This window comes from Pleurodeles waltl, chromosome 4_1 (genome assembly GCF_031143425.1).
Source record: "Pleurodeles waltl isolate 20211129_DDA chromosome 4_1, aPleWal1.hap1.20221129, whole genome shotgun sequence".
Lineage (NCBI taxonomy): Eukaryota > Metazoa > Chordata > Amphibia > Caudata > Salamandridae > Pleurodeles > Pleurodeles waltl.
The window spans coordinates 771915995-771934738 of record NC_090442.1 but is presented as its reverse complement, the minus strand read 5'-3'; the positions used below and the strand labels follow the sequence as shown (position 1 = coordinate 771934738).

Sequence of the window (18744 nt, the reverse complement as noted above, 5' to 3'; positions counted from 1 at the left end):
GCTTTACTCCTTACACACTCCCCTTTTTTCTTTCTTAGGGCCCTCTCAGACTGACTCCACCAGCCTTGAGCAGGAGAAGTATTTGCAGGCCATCATCAACTCCATGCCCCGATATGCTGAGATGAGCGGGCGCAATACTCTGAGTGGCTTCACTTCTGTGCACATGAACAGCTCAGGTAATTGTGGTTGCACCCTTGTAACAGCTCTGTCTGCTGTCACTTTCTCCTCCTCTTGACACTGTCCTCCTGTACTACATTTTCATCTATCATCTTGCTTGAAATGTTTTCTTTACTGTCGTCTTGTGGAATCTTGTACAATCCTTTTCTCCTCTTTATATTGATGGTAGGAATCGCTGGCACTTATCCCAGGCCCAGTTATGCCTGCAGTAAGGAGGGCGCTGGCATTGACTCCGAGAACATTTGATACAGAGATGTCCTTGCAGTTGTCCATGTCTTCTAGTGCTTTATAGTGCTGGTGTCTGCCATGAAGGAGAAAGTGGAATTAATTATCAAAGCACTTCATGGACCATAAATCAATTTTTTCCCCTCTGGTATTAGAAATGGTGACAGCTAGCAAGAGGTTTTGGTACTGCCCTCTAGTCCCATACATGGCAAAATGTCAGGACCCCTTCTCATTGGATTCATAGCTGATGATAGGCAGTGAACCCCGATAATGCTCCTCTGTGTTCTGGTGTTTCTGTCCCCTTCATAGAGCTGAAACAAGCAAGATGGTGTGCATCCATGGAAATCTCTGGGAATATTGTTGGCAGTAGGGCTTAACATTCTTCCATTGATGTTTTTCACTTTAAACGTGGTAATTGGCATTTGAAATTTGTGAGTGAACCAGCAAGAGCCTGACTCTGTTCTCTGACTCTGTTCTCTAAATAGGGCTCTATCTCACGTACGTTGTAGGAGGCTAGCGTGGTTTGTAGTGGGTGCCTAAGTTACTTACACCAGGTCCAGTCATCCCTTATTAGTGAAATGTAGTCAGTGTCTAGAAGCCAGGCTGTCTAGAAGTAGCTGTAGGCATAGCAGCCAAGGCTGAACTAGGAGACATGCAAAGCTCTTGCAATACCACTGTAGTCACACAGTACTCACACACATGAGACAATACTCAAAATAAGGTACTTTATTTTAGTGACACAATGCTACAAATACTTTGGAGACTATACTCCCTTAGGAGTAAGTAAACTACACAATATATGCAGTAGTAACCAAAAACAGATAAGTACATAGTCAGAATATAGTACAGACAGTGAAAATCACAATAGGTTGCAATGGGCCTAGGAGGAACACAAACCATATTCTAAAATAGTGGAATGCGGAAGTCGGTTTCCCACCTAGGCAAGTGTAGTGTGTAGAGGGGCACCGGGACTGTAAGAAAACACCAAAGGTAGGTAAAATACCCCTTCCCAGAGCCCAGGAAAGCAGGAGTAAAACACAGCAAGGTTCCTAAAACACACTAAAAGTCATGATAGAAGACAGTGCAAGACCCAGAAGAGACTGCTAGACAATAACAATGGATTCCTGGACCTGAAAACCTGTGGAAGAAGGGGACGAAGTCCGAGAAGCACTGAAAGTCCAGGTAGAACAGGAGCCCCTGAGAAGACAAAGCCAGTATTGCACCAAAGAAGACAGATGCGGGTTCTTGGTGGTGCAGAATATGTCCCACGCTGGATGGATGAATGCAGTCTGGTTTGCATCACTGGATTCCGCCAAGCCTTGGCTCACGCAAAACTCACGGTTGGCGGAAAATGGCACTGCCCGGACCAGGAGGGATCTGGTGGCCGCTACCCAGGAGGGGGAGACAGAGAGGGTTCTCAGCCACTCAGAGAGCTCTCAAAAGACCAGGCAGCGTGCACAGGAGTCCCACAGCACGGGGACAAAGACTGTGCAAACGGAGGCCCACACAGCACGACACAAAGGATTCCCACCCGGTGGAGAACAGCTCAGGAAGCTGTGCAAAGCAGGATGAAGTGCTCGCACACAAACCTTGGCAACTTCAAGTCACGCGGTGCACAAGGGTACTGTCTTGTGTGGGGAGGCAAGCTCTTACCTCCACCAGATTTGGACAGCTGGACGTTGGGACTGTCAGAATCACTTTAGTCCACCACCTGTGTCGCTGGATCCACATCTTTCGTCTGGAGAGGGGACCCAAGGCATCGGTCGTCAATGCAGAGAGGTGCCTGTTGAAGCAGGGAAGTGACTCCGTCACTGCACAGGAGATTCCTTTGGTTCTTCTGTTGCAGGCTGAAGACAGGCAGTCATCGAAGGATGCACGACCTGGAAACTGTTGAGGTTGCTGGCAGGAACTGAAGATACAGTGTTGCAGAAGTCGTCTTAGCTTCTTTGTTGCAGCTCTGTAGAGTTCCTGGAGCAGTTAGCGGTTGATCCGTCAATAGAAGATGAAGTAAAGGATTCAGAGGATTCCTGCTGGAGTCTTGCCATCCGAAATTGAAGAAACACCCAGAGGAGAGACCCTAAATAGCTCTGAGAGGGGGATTGGTCACCTAACCAGGTAAGCACCTATCAGGAGGGGTCTCTGACATCACCTGCTGGTACTGGCCACTCGGATACTCCCAGAGCGTCCCACCACCTTGGAATCTAAGATGGCAAAACCCAGGGACACTCTGGAGGAGCTCTGGGCACCACCCCTGGGGTAGTGATGGACAGGGGAGTGGTCACTCCCCTCTCCTCTGTCCAGTTTCACACCAGAGTTTCACACCAGAGCAGGGACTGGGGTCCCTGAACGGTGTAGACTGAATGATGCAAGTAGGGCACCATCTGTGCCCTTCAAAGCATTTCCAGAGGCTCTGGGAGGATACCCCTCCCATGCCTGTAACACCTATTTCCAAAGGGAGAGGTTGTAGCACCCCTCTCCTAAAGGAAATGCATCGTTCTGCCTTCCTGGGATTGAGCTGCTCAAGCCCCAGGAGGGCAGAAGCCTGTCTGTGAGGTGGCAGCGGCTAGGGCTACAGTGAAAACCTCAGAAGGCTGGTATGGCATTACTGGGGGTCCACTGTGGAGCCCCCAGAGTTCATGGGATTGTGCAACCAATACTGGAATCAGTATTGGGGTACAATTCTCAGTTGTTAGACACCTTACTTGGTCATATTCGGAGTTATCATGGTGAAGCTGTACATAGGTATTGCTATGTGCAGTGCACACTTAAAATAGCGTCCTCGCACTCACAAAGTCTGGGAAAATGGGCCTGGACGACATGGGGGCACCTCTGCTAGTGTACTTCGCACCCAGACTTAAGTGTTGGAAGACCTGATATATAGGTGACTTATAAGTGACTTGATGCATTGAAAATGGCTGTGAAATAGTGCATGCACTATTTCACACAGGCTGCAATGGCAGTCCTGTAGAAGCCTTTGTTTGGGCTGGCAAAACAAATGCTGGAGCCCATGAGGATCCCCAGGAACTCCAGTGCCCTGGGTACCTATGTACCATATACTAGGGACTTATAAGGGGGACCAATATGCTAATTTGGAGGGAAATACGGAGTCAATAGTATGTAGTGACACATTTAGAAACAGAGAGAGCATGAGCACTGGAGTTATAATTAGTAGGACTCCAGTACAATTTAGAAAACAGTAAAACACACTGACAAGCAGGCTAAAAACCATAAGCACTGGGGTCCTGACTATCAGGATCCCAGTGACACAGTCAGAAACGCACTGACATTGTGCAGAAATTGGGGGTAACATGCCAAAAAGAGGGTACTTTCCTGCATACGTTAATTTTCCTTTATTGCAGTACCACAAAGTAAGGTTCCTTCAGTCTTGTGCAGCAGTTGGCAATAGTCCACACTGTCTGTACAACATGCAGGAAGTCTGTTGGTTCCCTATTTCCTTTATATTTTCTTAAATACTGCTTTTGGGATCCCCATTCAAGAGTTTGTTGAATTATTACATCAGGCTTTTGAAAGAGTTACTTTGAATCTACCTTCATTCTTTAAACGCTCTACTTTATCTTGTTGTGGGTATTACTGTGGGACAGTTTGTGCTGTAAATCACAAAACGTTAACATTATTGGCATTATCTTATGTACATCATATGTTAGCAAAGTATTCCTCTTTTTCCTTTCATCTTCTTCACAATGATCTCATACTGTGACAGATGTGCATGAGGATCTGTGATTAGTGTCACCAGTTGTGTGGAACCCATCGTTCCATGGTGCATTCCTCACTGTGCAGTATGCTGCATGTGGTGGGGCAACTTATTTGTTTTCTAAACGTTTTGATTTGTTGTAGCTTGGTTTTATGTGGGGAGCTGACCTAAAATAGAGCACCTGTTTTCATTTTCAAAAGGAGGGCATTTTGTCATACCAGTCAGCACTGTAGTACAGAATGTATTACTGTGCTTTTCAGATTCCTCACACAGTGTTAGCCATAATTTTTTTAAGTGCTAGAAAGTCAATAGCTACGACAAACTCCCAAAACGTTTATTAGTGAGCCCTTGGGTAACCATTCATCAATTTTTCTGAGATTGGTACTGATGAACTAAAATATCTCACCCCGTTATAAGTCTTTTGAGCTGATGAAATGCTACCAACAACCCTGCAATATTTCTTCCTACTCTGTGGTAGTTAAGTAGTCTACACCTTTTCAGATGGGGCCTCCTATAAGGAAAACCTTGAATTAAAGCACCTGAACGCTTTCTAGAATTGGTGGATGCAGTATTCATACCTTTGGTGTCCAATGAAGGAGAATAGGAGCGGAAGAATTGTGAGCTTTCACCAAAACTCAGTTTTGTAACATAATTGTTTTTTACCTGTTGCTGCATTTGTAGCATTACTTTCAAGAGTAGATTGGGAAGAGAGCTGTCACTTCCTACCAGTCAAGGGTTTCTATCAGTGTTTTGTTTTACTGTGCATGCTCCTTTTTTTTCTCTTTTTTTTACTTTCTACCTTTTTCCTCTCTCTTTTCTCCTCACCTGAAACTATCAGGATGAGATGACCTCTTTAAATTGTAATAGTATTGCTGGTGGGGACACCCCTCCAATATGTAAGAGAGAGATCGCAAAAGCTGGTATTTTTGTGGTGCTACAGATTCTTCAGACAAGCGGCAGCCCAAGCTGGGATCTCTCATGAAGCAGGTGATGGGAGGGAAGGAGGAAAGCCGAGGAGGTGAGGATACATTTCACACAAGTGTAGAGTTCGTAATAGGACTGCCACCATGAGGTTCAGACTGAGTCCCAGGAAGAGTGGCTAAAAGCGATTGTCAGTGAGAGAGATTTTAAATACACTATGTAGTACTTGTGAATGTTTCTCGATGGCGTGTATTAAGCACTTAAAGCAGTATCATAAGTTCAAGGCACTTGAAGAGGGAACAGCAAGCTTTAATGCCTTAGGATAGGTATATGGAAATTATATTGGCACGTCTTGCATTCTCACTTGTTTATCAAAGTTCAGATAGCTAAAGTCTTTTACTCATTCAACAGTTTTGTATTTTACACTAAAAGATCCACCTTTTGGCATTTGTTCTTTTTGTTTTTTTGCATTGAGCTTTCAATATAGTGGGCATTGAGATTTTTTGCATAGCCTCTCTGTCTTCTCGTAGAAAATTGTATTGACCTTGTTCATGAGGATCTGTGAAATTAATGTAATTTGCCTTTGCATAATTCCACAACATATTGGGCACATTATGCATAATTACATGAAATGCAAATCCATAATTTAGCTGTACATTGTAGAATGTGTCCTCACTTCAATTTCTGATGCTAGCATGCCTTTGACAGTAATATAAAAAAAGCATGAAAAACACTGTTGCCGTGAACAAATTGCAGCATGTCTTTTGGTTATTCGCGTTCAAAGCTGTAACTATGGCTGCGTAATTACACATACCATAATGGTGTCATTTTGCGGAAAAAGTGTAACGTGAAATTTCCCAAATCACGCCATCATGTTTTATATTTCTCCCAGGCCTATGGTTAGTCTATTGTTGTAACTCCCCATAGTTTTGTCTTTTTGTGGTTGAATTCTCATAGTTGTGTTGATTAGTGTTTTAGCTAATTCACCACCTTCTTAACTTTTCTTGTAATTTAATTTTTATATTGCTAGATCTGATACAGGCTTCTAGCTGCAGATTCCTTATCTTTAGAATTTCCTGGCGTTGCCTTGGAACCCGGAACTTATGCAGAGCAATACCCTTGCGTGCACCGTCGGGTGGCATCGTTCGGGTCTGCGTGTCGCGGTCAGCATCATTGGATCCATCTGTGACATCATGGTCACTTATAAAGGCACCACCCAGGCACACGTATGTCAGTTCTTTTCCTTCTGCCCCAGTTAAAGCGCAGATCCGTAATCAAGCTCTACCCTCTGTCTTTTTTTACCCTTTTGTCAAGACACTTTTTGTCTGTGCAGGAAGAGGACATCTAGGAAGACTGGGTTCAAGCTGTGTGGCGCCTGCCACTGTGCTTTGTCGGTGACCAACCCCCACCAGTTATGTTGCTGGTGCTTAGACCGAGACCACGACTCAAAATCGGGTTCCGACTGCTGGGCCATGGTTCCGAAAGCTTTGAGGGAGCAGTCCCTCAAGCTAATGGCGGCCCAGCAGTCGACATCAGCAGGCGTGACTTCTCAGAGGTCCAATAGGTCTGAAAATTGGAAGGAGTTTTTGGCGCTGCACTCTCTGCATAAGGATAGATGCAAGGAATGCTGATGTGCTGAGAAGAGATGGGTCTTTCTTGTTTTACGAACGGATGGTTCATGCAAAATAGACTGGAGAGAAAATGGGTAACAATTTCCAATCTCCACCAGCCAAAACCATGAAAAACTGGCCACCAAGTCTTACCTTGCGAAACCTCGAGATGAGAACAAGCAAAGCTTTGGCTGAATGCAGGTGTCTGGAAGGCCGATACTGCCTGATTCTCCTGATCAGGTCGTGTGACCCTGTCTACAGAATGACCGGTGCATATTAATGAGAGCTTTAAAGAAAATCCTCTTCTTGACTGGTAGCCAATGTAGCTCTCTGGTATAATGTGAAAGTTCTATCCTATGAGCAGCCGCATTTTGGACTAATTGAAGTTTCCTGGTCAGTCTGTCCAGGAGACTCAAATACAGGCTATTGGCATTGTCCAGTCTTTAAGTTATAAGCACATGGACCACGTTCTTACATGTTTTTAAGGGTAGGAGATACAAGAATTTCCTGAGGGATCCGAGTAAAGAAAATCAGATGCAAGCCACTGAGGTATTTGAGGTGAAAAAATCAGCTTGTAATCTATTTTGCCATCCAGATTCCTGGCTAGTGCAGAGAGACCAAGGGAATAAAAGAGGTCCTTCAGCCAGCAAATATTACTCTTTCATAAGACCAAACAGGAGGCTATGTATTTTATCAGCATTATGTAGGTGGTTCTCTCTCAGTAGAGGCAGAGCAGCACAAAAGCAAGCTTTTAGGGCCTCAGCTGTAATGGATGAAGAGAGATCGACTGTCAAAAGCATCTGCAACACCTCTTGGTCCCTCTACTCTGCAAACAAGTTTAGCCATTTCAAAGCAACCTCAGACAGAAGTTGTAATAAAATGGGGTGTGAAACAGCATCAGATGCTGCAGATCGATCTAATAAAATGAGGGTGGCACTTTACCCTTTGTCCAGGTTGATTTGAGTAGTCTCACTCATCTTCAAAACAGCTGTTTTCATGCTGTGACATTGGCAGAATCCTGACTGAGTGTAATGTAAGAGGGGATCATCTTCTTTATAAGAGGATAGATGGCAATTGACTGCTTTTTTCAGAATGTTAGAAGCTGCAGGCTTTAGAGATATGGGACGTACGTTAGACAAGACCTCAGGTTTGGTGGTTTGTGTTTTTTTAGGAGGAGGACCACTCTAGCCCTTTTCCTGCAGGGAGGTACTCTTGCAGAGTCCAGAGAACGGTTAAAAAGTTGCTGGATCACCAGAGCAATAACCTCACTAGCTATGCTATAGCTAATGGACACAGATCTCCTGGTGACCCGGAAATAAATTGTGAGAGGGCACAAATTATTTGTTGCAAAGTAAAGTCCCAAATTTAGGAAACAAGTAAGAAATAAAGTTGGTTGGCCAGTTCTTACTGCCACTGAACTCCGGACATATGGCCTCAGGGAGTACGGACAGTGCTGCATTGATTTTGTTTTTATTCTTTTTCTCAAAGAATACTGAAATCTTATCACATAGGTCAGAGGAGGCATGAGTGGTAAACCTGTGCTAAAAATATTCTTTTTAGTGTGATCTACCAGTGTGTGGTCTTCTTTCTGCTTTTCCTTATTTTTTAGTATTGAGTTGTACATACTTTTGCCTTTTTTTCATTTATATTTTAAGACCAAGTTACTGGGGATTCTTGTGAAAGTTGCGATTGGGTGGTCTGTAAAGATATCACTCACCACTAAATCACTGAAAATGGGTGCAGAGGATCCTAAGTCATTTCTGTTTTAAAGAATTGCAGTTGTGTTATCAGGGGCTCTTTCACTGCTGTTTCACTAAAGAGATTGCATACACAAAGTCTTAGCTCTTTCTTGTGATTCAGTATTGACATTGATTTTGTTTTATTTTGAAGTATTGAACCCGGACCATATCCTACACGTCTGCTGTTCAACATTGAACCTAAAGTATACTCTGTTTCTTTGTGCAGAGCGCTGTGAAATAAATTACATTTTATGAAACTTAAAATTAGATTTGTAATCGGACTGCGTTATGTTTTTGGATAATTTGAATAGCGAATGTCTGTCATGTGACTAAACATTGTGACAGGCTGGTCTGTGGTTTTATCTCTTTTTTTTATTTATTTTTTAAGACAAATGGTTTACCCTTGTCTTAATTGTTTTTGTTTTGAGTCAAAACTGAAGAGTTACCTCTTGCATGTGGTTCAATGTTTCAGTTGTACTTCCATAATGTTAACAGTTTAATAATTAAATCTGAATTGCCTAGGGCTCTGTACTTTTTGGGAGTTTAGTTGTGAGACCAAGATAATTGCAGTAATAGCTTTTTTTAAACAAAAATAAATTAAAACTGAAATTCTGCCACCTGAGCTCTTGACACTTGTAGTTCACTTAATGACATTATCTGGTTGTCTTATGAATATCTTTTACAGTGGCTCCATTCAATTCTTGCACTTTCAGATGTCTTCTTTCTTTCTCCTTTATATGTTAAATTAGCATTTCCCTCAAGTGTTGAGTTTCAGTATTTTTTTTTGGCTCAGTTGCAGATACCTTACCTCTTCCTTTTATTCTAGTTTTGGGTTAGCATTTTGCTTGGGGCTTGAGATATCCTTGAATAAAAGGTTTATGTATTTTAGAGTTATTGACAGTTTATGATTGATCCTTTCGTTTGAATTATTCTGGATCAAATTGATGACCATACTTTTACAAATATTTCCCAAACTTCCATGCACTGTCATGTGAAACTGGCATTAAGGTACTTGGGTATTTAATGTTTTTGCTGTATCAAAATTGAGGCGTTAATTTTGCTTTCATATCTGATTTTGAGCTACTGCCTTCCAATTATAGTAGCCTTGAGGAAATATTTTTCTAGTAAAGTAATGAGAATCTGACAGTAGAGATGCCAGTGGAGTGTGAGTTTCAGAAGAGGTTTGCAAGTAGGCAGTTATTGAAGTTCTGAATGATGCTGCAGCTTGTATAATATCTGGTGAAAATCTCTTGGTTGTACTCCTTCCTGTAGGGATCCGAGTTATTGTAGATGTTGAGCTCATGATCCTTTGAGAGATGGGTAGATGGAGGGAACATATCTCCTGTGACAGCCTTCTCTAGGCTAATACGGTTCTGTGCTGTTAAGTAGGAACAGCCCACTTTCTTACTAACCTCAGCTGAAAATCCTGGGTCCAAGAATTTACAGTGCATTCAGTGGAATATGATTTTGTGACAGGCAGGCAAGACTTTACATGTTCGGGTTATTGTGCACAGATCTTTTGTAAGCAATGATCTCTTTCAATTTTCCGCAAGCAAAGTACCACTTTCTAGAATCCCACCTTTATATCAAACTGGCCACAATCCCTAGATTATTTTGTATCTTTTGTCCGTTTATATGTGACCTTTTCTGCCAACTTTGCTTGTTGCTGATGATCCTAAACACCATCCACTATTAACCAACTTAACCTTTTGATCACCACTACAGACAGCTGTGATATTTCTGCTGTTTTGAGAATGTTTGTTTTTCCACTTAAGTTATAGGTGTTCTGTTAGCCTTCCTTTGCTTTAGATTTGTTTTTAAATGTAAAGTCATCTTTTATTTATTTTACCTTGATGAAGGTTTTTGCTTTTATACATGTAAATAAAAGTCCCTGGTTTAAGGTTTTGTCTTTCATTGAAATTCAGTTTCGCTTGCAAAGATGGCCTTGCTGTTAGAAGTTCATTACACTGATGTTTTCCATTACTGCATGTAGCTTGTTTCAAAGATGTTGAAAGCCAAATCAGGGATCATGCACTTTTTCAGTCTGAAACATCTCGGTTGATGCCATTCTGGAAGACACTTCTCAAGCCAGACTGAATATTAGCTTGATATCTTGAACCATCTCCTAGGTATCATAACGTTTTGACACATAAGTAAGATCGAACTCTGTTAAGATATTATTATTCGTCTGATCTTGCATGTAAAGGAAGATCCATATGTGGCATTTTTGTGCTCCGGCCTTGATGCAGTTAATGGCGTATCTGGGTCAAAATGTCAGGACAACGTGCTTAGCCAACAACATGATAAATTCGCAGGAGTTTGCACAGCATGTTACCCTACAGCACGATTGGGTCAAGCAGGTTGTTATAATTAAGTAATCTTTTTGTTTGCTTTGGTGTCTTATTCAGTTACCTCAAGTCGGAATTAAACTCTAAGATTGCTTACATGTTCTTGTGTGATCCAGGCAAAGGGGTTTCAGATTACTCAGGAAAGAACTTAAAGTGAACTGCAACTCTTGAAGAGAGTCCATAGATATTGATCTAAAACAGAGGATCATATGAGGATGTCAGGGGTGCATCTTCACATCAGCAGGATTCTACTTGGTTTCTTTGTAGAAGATGATACTCTTTTGTCTGAATGTGACTAATAAGGAGAATTTGAATATGTTACCAATCCAATGCTTTAAGTTTGGCTTTTTGCCCATTTGAAAAGTGTTCCCATGTATGTGATGATGATGATCAATGTGCAGTTTAGTTTAAAGGATTTATAAAGCGCATGGCTTCTCAAAGAGCTCCCAGCGCTGAAGAAGAACAAAGCAGACTGCAGGGACACCTGATTAAGCCCTAGAACAGCCAGTTATTCAGATTCCTTCGAAAGGAGAGTTCATGACTAATTTGGCAGAGCCCCAGTGGGAGAGAGTTCCAAAGTTTAGCAGCTCTATAAGCCATGGATCTTCCACTTCACTGTTCTCTCTTGACTGTAGGGATCTTCATCAGGGAAGTCATAGAGGTTCTGAGGCGCCTGCAGGGGATATAATGGGAGGCTATGGGCCTCAGAAGAGCAGGCCCCCTGTTGTGAAGTGCTCTGTGCATAATGCAGAGGGCCTTAAATTTATATGTTGTTGTATCGCAAGCCAGTGGAGGACGGCTAGGGACGGTTTAGACGATTGTTGTCTTGGAATGTTCATAAGAAGACGTGTGGCGGCAGTCTAAACAAGTCTCTTCACCCTGTACTGAGGTGAACTGAAGTAAAGGTCATTCCCATAGTCCAGACTTGAGATTATCAGAATTTAAACAATACATTTTATGGCTAAGAAAGTGAGAACATCAAATGTTTTCCTCAGTAGCCTAAGCACTCTAAAGCAAGTAGCAGCAGGCTTACCTGATTGATAGTTCAGCCACACCCCAGACTCTTTATTGCTTTCTTTGGAGATGGTAAAGTCTCCAGCCCTTCAGGGACTAGGTAAAGAGCCCTATGATGAAAGTTATTCCCAATAATATCTGTTTTGTCTTCATTTAGTTTTAGCTTGCAGTCATCCATCCATCTGGCTACCGTTTGAAGACAGGGCATTAGTTGGGGTGACCTATGTTCTAATTTGAGGAAAATGAAATCACCCAACTGAGTGTCGTCGGCATAAGAAACCAATGACAGACCATAGGGACCTACAATCTCTGCCAGTGGGTGCACATAGAGATTAAAGAGTGTTGGGCTGAAGTAAGATCTCTGTGGCACCCCACAGTTAAGACATAAACTGTCAGAAAGGAAGGACCGATCAGGAACTTGAACATATGGTTCTCCAAAAGGAAGACAGACATTTTAGAGCACAGCCATTGATACCGGCATTGACAATGCTTTGTATCAGAATGGTATGATCTACGGTATCAAAGGCTGCGCTAAGATCAGGTGAGAATGATGACAGCAGAGCCTCCTCTATCACAACAGAGCCTTAGGTCTTCAACCACTGCAAGCAATGCAGTTTTGGTACTGTGTTGAGGTCTAAAACATATTTGATTGGGATGTAGGATCTTGTGATTCCCCAGAAAGCCTGAAAAATATTTATTAACATGCTTTCCTGTGAGCTTAGAGGCAACAGAAAGCAAGGAAACCGGCCTGTAATTATTCAGAAGGGCTGAATCGAGATAAGGCTTTTTTGACAGAGGTTTAACCACGGCATGTTTCCATTGATGGTGGATTAGGCCTTTTGTGAGTGATCGTGCAGTATTGTTTTATGAGATGCACCACGCGACGGAGTGATGGATGAGGAAGTGTGAGAGATAGGTGTGTATTTTTATAGTTTGTGATATGCTGGTATCACTGATTATTCCTGCAAGGCCCTTTGTCGTGTTGGTAATATGTCTTTGTTCTCAGTCCCATTTCCTATGTTTTTTGTGGCAGGAGGTAAATCCACTCCGTAAGAGAATGGATGTGAGGAAGGTAACAGGTGTGGAGAAGAAGTGGGACTTTGAGATCTGCCCAGAAAGACTGCATTACAGTTCTCCTTTATGTGAATGCTAATATGAGATGTCGGTTGTGGAGATTTGCCAAGATGCACTGTATTATAAGCATCTCTTTGTCATGTGTGGCAGATCTTTCCAGTTTTCAAAGGAGCTTTACTACTTTATATGCCTGTCCCATTAAATATGAGCAGACAGCAAGTTGATATATGTTATCATATAGTGGCATGGACTGCATCTGATTGAGACTGGGGGACTATCGGAAAGAATAGTTACTTCCCTTTGTCTTGTGGTTTGATGTGGAGTTGGTTGACCATGATATTAGTGTCTGAATTCGCAGTTGATGTCCCACAAGTGCTGCCTTCTCCTTGTGGAATTGTAGGTTAATTGTACATGGAGTGGCTATTTGTAGTTGATATATTAATGTGTGTAGCCACGGTTCTAGTCTCCTAGATCCCAGAAGGTTTGCTGCAGTTTGGAGTAATAGTCACTTGAACTCTGTAGATGATCTGTGCCTGGGGTGATAGTTTCTTAGAGCCCAGTACCCAGCAATCATTGAACGGTGGTATCAGTTTCAATTAAACAAATCCATTATTTCTCCATATCTCTTCGGCCAATCAGTGCAACATTCTGATTCTTAGTTCATTAGCAAGTTAACTCAGCCTTCTCCACCATCATTGAGTCTGTGAGACTCATTCCTTAAAAATAATATATGCGAACAAGGAGCTGGTAGGAATGGGACCCCGAGTTTCAGAATTTCAGGAGTTTTGATGATTGGACCGTAGAGGGTTTTTCTGTTAGTTTGCTGACAGCAACTTTGAATTGTTATAAATCTCCTTGGCGTTTCCATGGCTTTCGTTGTGAGTTCATTTTATTTTGTTCCCTGAAGCTTTGACTTTTAAGGCTACCCATTTTGTTGTAAATACAACTGTCTGAAGGGTTAATGAAATAATAACAATTGCCTGGATGCTCCTTATGTATTGACTTAAATATGTCAGAAAATATTTGGAAGTTGATTTCAAATGTTCATCTCTATTAGGCAGTCTCTTCTGTATGCTTCAAACTACAAACGGGCAAAGTAAACTCCACAACCTATATGTGATCTGAGCATTGTATGTTTATATTAAGAATGTAAAGTCTGCTCTGCTGGATGGACATAGCCGCTGTTAATTTTGTTTTGCCAATAAATAAAATGATTTAGTCAAACAGGCAAACTCCAGCTAGATGCTCAGTTGGATTGCTTTTCTTAAGAAATGGCAAACAAGTGGGTTTGTGGTGGTCTGTTTTTCTAGAACCAAGATATCATTCCCTGCTTCCATTGCACTTCTATGTAACTATTACTTTATGCACTGACATCTGTGTTAATGAGAAATGATTAAAACAACTCGTGAACAACACATTCCTCTGAATGTTTTATTATGTTTTGTTTCCATATTCCCATAGGGATCTCCTTGGATATTTGATTATCGAGGGTGGTGGTGTGGGCTGTAGGCGGACAGTTTATGGAGCAGTAACATTTATCTTTGGAAGCTGTAACACAAAATCTCTAAAGTTTTCAGTGTGGTGCATAACTTTAGGGCAGGATGTTAGATGGTGTCATACACTACACATAGTTATCTGCCTGAAAGTACCATGTAACATCTCTAAAAGTCAATAGCTGGGTTTTGGATCGTATGCATTGCTTAAGCTTCAAAACCTCACCAAGTCTCCTCTCAGGTTGTTGATGTATCAGTAGGTCTAAGACTTGTTTCTGTCCTGTGCCCTCCCAGTACCAGGTTACAGAGCTAGGGTCATCTCCATATCCAACACTACTAAATCTGCTGCAGTGAAGGCGCAAGACTCTCCCAGAGGTAAAGTAGTTGTGCACGCCAGCATTCACTTAATCATTTAACCGGTATGCTAATCCAAACCTAACCTGCTAAAACAATCATAAAAAGAAGATAAAATGAATGTGCTTCATTTCAATTATTTGTCATCCTTTAACCTGTCCAGCTAAACGTCCCCCACTTTAATGCACCTCCCCCTTGTCCCCTGCCTTAATTCAGCTCATATCCTATCCAAGTTGTCCTCACTAATCCTTCCCAAGATGTTATTCTTCCCCAAATTTAACAAACTGTAAATGATGAATTGACATATTGGGAGATGGCAGGAGAGACTGTGGAGTGAACGTGAATTGGCTGTCACCAACACACTGGTTGCCTGTTTCTTTTGCAGTATTCTCCATCCTCTCTTTTTCTGCAATTTGTCCTGAATGACATTGGAGGATCTCCCTGGAAGTGTTTTGGAGATAAACCCCAAGGCTCCTGGTGTTCATTAACATTGTTGCATGGAAAATGGTGTGTTGCATGTGCCGACTATTACACTACATACCAGTTCAGAACCTATCCCATGTCAGGCGCCTGTGCTAAGAATAGGAGAAAGTTGCCATTGAAGAACCGTGACTCCGTAATTAAATTCCATCCTAAATAGGGGTCTTAGATACATACTTGAGTTTTCTCATGTGTTTATGTGAAGGCCTGAGAGTCAACCTTTGTCACAGACTATTTTCTCTCATTCATTGTTTTTATCTATAAATTTTACTGTATTCACTTCTCGTTATTATTATTTGCAGCTCTGTAAAGCAGGTCGTGTCTTTCATGATAATTATATCTATGCATTTGTGGTGCACTGAGCAGAATGCATGTTTGCGATGTAGGCTTTTATTTTGTGTGGGAGAGGACCAGTTCTCCTACAGTCTTCCCAGGCCGCACCCACCCAGTTATGTAGTGCCGCACTTGCTCACCATTATATTATCCAAGGTGCAGATAGATGTGGGTCCTGAAGTAGCAAGGATGGCAGCTTAATGTATAGTGACACAGCAGGTCTTGCTGTGTTGCCTTATAGTTGTTTGACTGGATATATTTCAAGTGCTTGTAGGATGACATACACCTGAATAGTTTGTCATCAGAACATAATTCAGCACTCGTTAGCAAGGTTTTTGCTTTTTTCCTCAAGTATATGTTGGCCAGCAAGCTTTAATTACAGCCCCTCTCCCTGTGCACCTTTGCCATGGTTCTTTTCTCGCAGTTATTTTGAATGTGCTATTTTTCACTTTATCTAGTGTTACATTTCCCCCAGCCAACACTCCTTCTGCCGGCAAATCAGTCTATAAGCAGTGGGGACTGAAATCTTGCAATTTATCACAGGACACATGCAGCACTTGCAAAGGGCCCATCCACCACCCTCCCAAAATGTGTACCTGGCACGGGTCACCGTTGTTCAGTTATAAACATAGTGGATGATTGTTTTATTTTGTAATTTATTTTATTTTTTTAGATGAAGACATATACTAGCACTGAAAGGGACTCCGACCACAATTAACACATCACCAAGCAGCAAAGATCACCTTCCTAGATTTGGAAGGATTTGAATAGATGAATGCAACTGAGAATTTCCTTCTGTGAGGAGTAGTGCCTTGTTTGTCTCTGCTTTGATAGAATGAGACATCATGCCTGTAAGTGGGTGTGTGCGCTCCAGCTCTGGGATGCCTGAAGACCTCTAGCCTGTCAGAATAAGAAGCTTTATACATGTTTGTTTATGAGAATGGGGCTCTAAGCTTGTTTTAGTTTGTGCGTGTCAGTCTACTAAGTGACTAAAACACCATGTTTGTAGTAAGTGTTGCTGTAGAGATACACATGCTCTGCATAATCCTGCCTTCTAGCGTTGGGCTCGGACATTTTTTGTCACAGAAAGTCTTTCATGTCTTTGGGTGCACTTTGTTGGCAATGCGCATGGGCATCAACACCATGTTAGATTGTTTTTAGTGCAATTGTGTTCTGACGTGTACTGTCAGGTCTCTGAGTTTCGACGCGTTCTCCAAGCTTCTGCTTGGGCCTAGACAGTGCAATTCATTTCTGATCCTTGGGAAAGGCCCTCATTGTCTGCGTTCCTCTTGCTGAAAGCCTCTGGAGACAGACTTCTACATCAACTCCCAACCGTTAGAGCCATGGGGCCTCTTTGGGGCTGTGTTCACCTAGTCTTCAACAATTTCTCTTCACTCACTGTACTCACTGTACACTGTGGACACCATTCCATTACTGTCCCAAATGCCATACCAGCTATCCATGGTCCAATCACCACAAGTCTTGTAATCTGTCTCTCCTCTGTCCTTGAAAACACCACTTGCTAAACAAGTCTTACCTTCTGCTCGAAGAACACGCTCAGGTATTAACAAGAGAGAAAATGGTCCCATCAGAAGATGCAAGCCTCTTACGACACCCGCAACATCTTCAGAGAACACGCTTAGCTCAATGTCAAGAAAGGTCAGGGCGCCAGTCCTTTGGGCATCCTGTCCTATCAGCCTTCGCCCAGTCCAGATGCGTTTTTTTTTTTTCTTCTGACTCAGACCAGAACAAGAGGTTCTCCTAACCTCAGCAACCTCTATCCCTTAAATGAAGACTTCCTTCAGGCCTGTAAGTAGGGTCAGCACCGACACACACCAAGCCTCCAGGGAGGCTATATGTAGAGTCAGAAATCCTCCTGAGAGGGTTGAACATCAAGCTCTTTGACCACTGCACAGGCTTCGGCCCTCCCCTGACTTCAGACTCCAGCTGGCATAGAGCCACTCCTGACTTAAGGCATCAATCCTGTTCGGCTGTCAAGCACTCAGATCTTCCGTAAGCCTCAAGGACTTTTGAAGCCAAAGCAACCATCAGCACAGAGGATTCCATTGACAAGGGCTCACACAACTCAGATCGGCCTATCATACATACAGGCTGACGAAGGAGGTTGAATGCAAAGCAAAAATAACTCTTTATCCATCCTCAAACAGGAAAGTTTCAGCAAAGCTCCATCTCCCACCTCTGGAGACTTTTCCTTGGAAGAGAAAGCTAACTTTTGAGGAACAGTTGGCTTTGGAGTCCACTCCAGCTCCTTAGCCTAAAAACTGCAAGGACATGTGCACCATTCCTCTCCCCTAAACACCACCTCCTCCTCTTTGCTCCACCACCATTCCCTCCACCTCTTCCTTAGCCACACCACCTACTGCTTCACTACTTCCATTGTCTCCACACACACAAGAATGTTCCCTCCACTTTTCCTATTTGGAAGGAAGCCCTTTGACCCTGCTGATCTTTGAGACACCGTTTGAACTAGCTCTCACAGACAACTCATGGAAGTATTATGATGTTGATCCACCAGTGGGTCAAGACTAGGATCATTATCCTGTAAGGGCATTGCCTCCAGCCGACACCACCGTCTATCACAAGATTATCCAATAGGCAGTAACTTTTCACAAGATGGATATGTATCTCTATCATGAGGAAGACAGTTTTGTCAAGGAGACACTGTCCAAGTCAGAGACAACTGTACAGTTCCTCCCTGTGTTAAAAGGGCATGCTGAAATTAGTCCCCGATCCCTTCAAAGAACCCTGGAAGGCCAGGCTGGTAACACCACGAGCTGAAAAGAAGTAAAAGCCTTCTCCCAATGGCCAGTCCTACATCAGGTGTTTTGTCCCGCTAGACTTCTTTGTCATCCATATAGCATGCAAGGGGGTTCTGCTTTGGCCATGGATGACGATCCCCCGCCAGATAAAGAGGGCATAGTGCTAGATGCTGGTAGGATGGTAGCAGTAGGATACACTTTTCATTTGAGTCCTAAGACTTTGTTCACCATATTACAGAAGTACAACATATGTTAAGCATGTTCAAGCAGTAAAAACCCACAATTTGTCATTTTTACTAGGAGAAAGACTTGTACCCCCATTGGAAAGTACAGAGTACACACTTAACACCTCAGCTGTGATAACTTCTGAATGGGACTACAAAAACTGGTACTCCAAGGTATCAACCGCTTGTTATATTAAGCTCGACTTGATGCTCAAGTTGAAATAATGTAACTTGTTGCCACTTGGAAATTGCCACCCTGT

At 42.6% G+C, this 18744-nt stretch overlaps 1 protein-coding gene across 11 annotated transcripts in view; it reads left to right on the top strand.

The window, feature by feature from the left end:
• Positions 1 to 18744, top strand: part of SBF1 (SET binding factor 1) — a 1129538-nt gene that overhangs the window by 757565 nt on the left and 353229 nt on the right. For 3 of the 11 annotated variants that reach the window (XM_069229425.1, XM_069229424.1, XM_069229432.1), the window contains 3 exons: positions 39 to 176; positions 5055 to 5132; positions 14608 to 14688. In XM_069229425.1, coding sequence (XP_069085526.1) covers positions 39 to 176; positions 5055 to 5132; positions 14608 to 14688 — 297 coding nt within the window. The remainder of the gene's footprint in view (positions 1 to 38; positions 177 to 5054; positions 5133 to 14607; positions 14689 to 18744) is intronic. The other 8 variants (XM_069229428.1, XM_069229435.1, XM_069229433.1 and 5 more) reach the window with 3 other exon arrangements.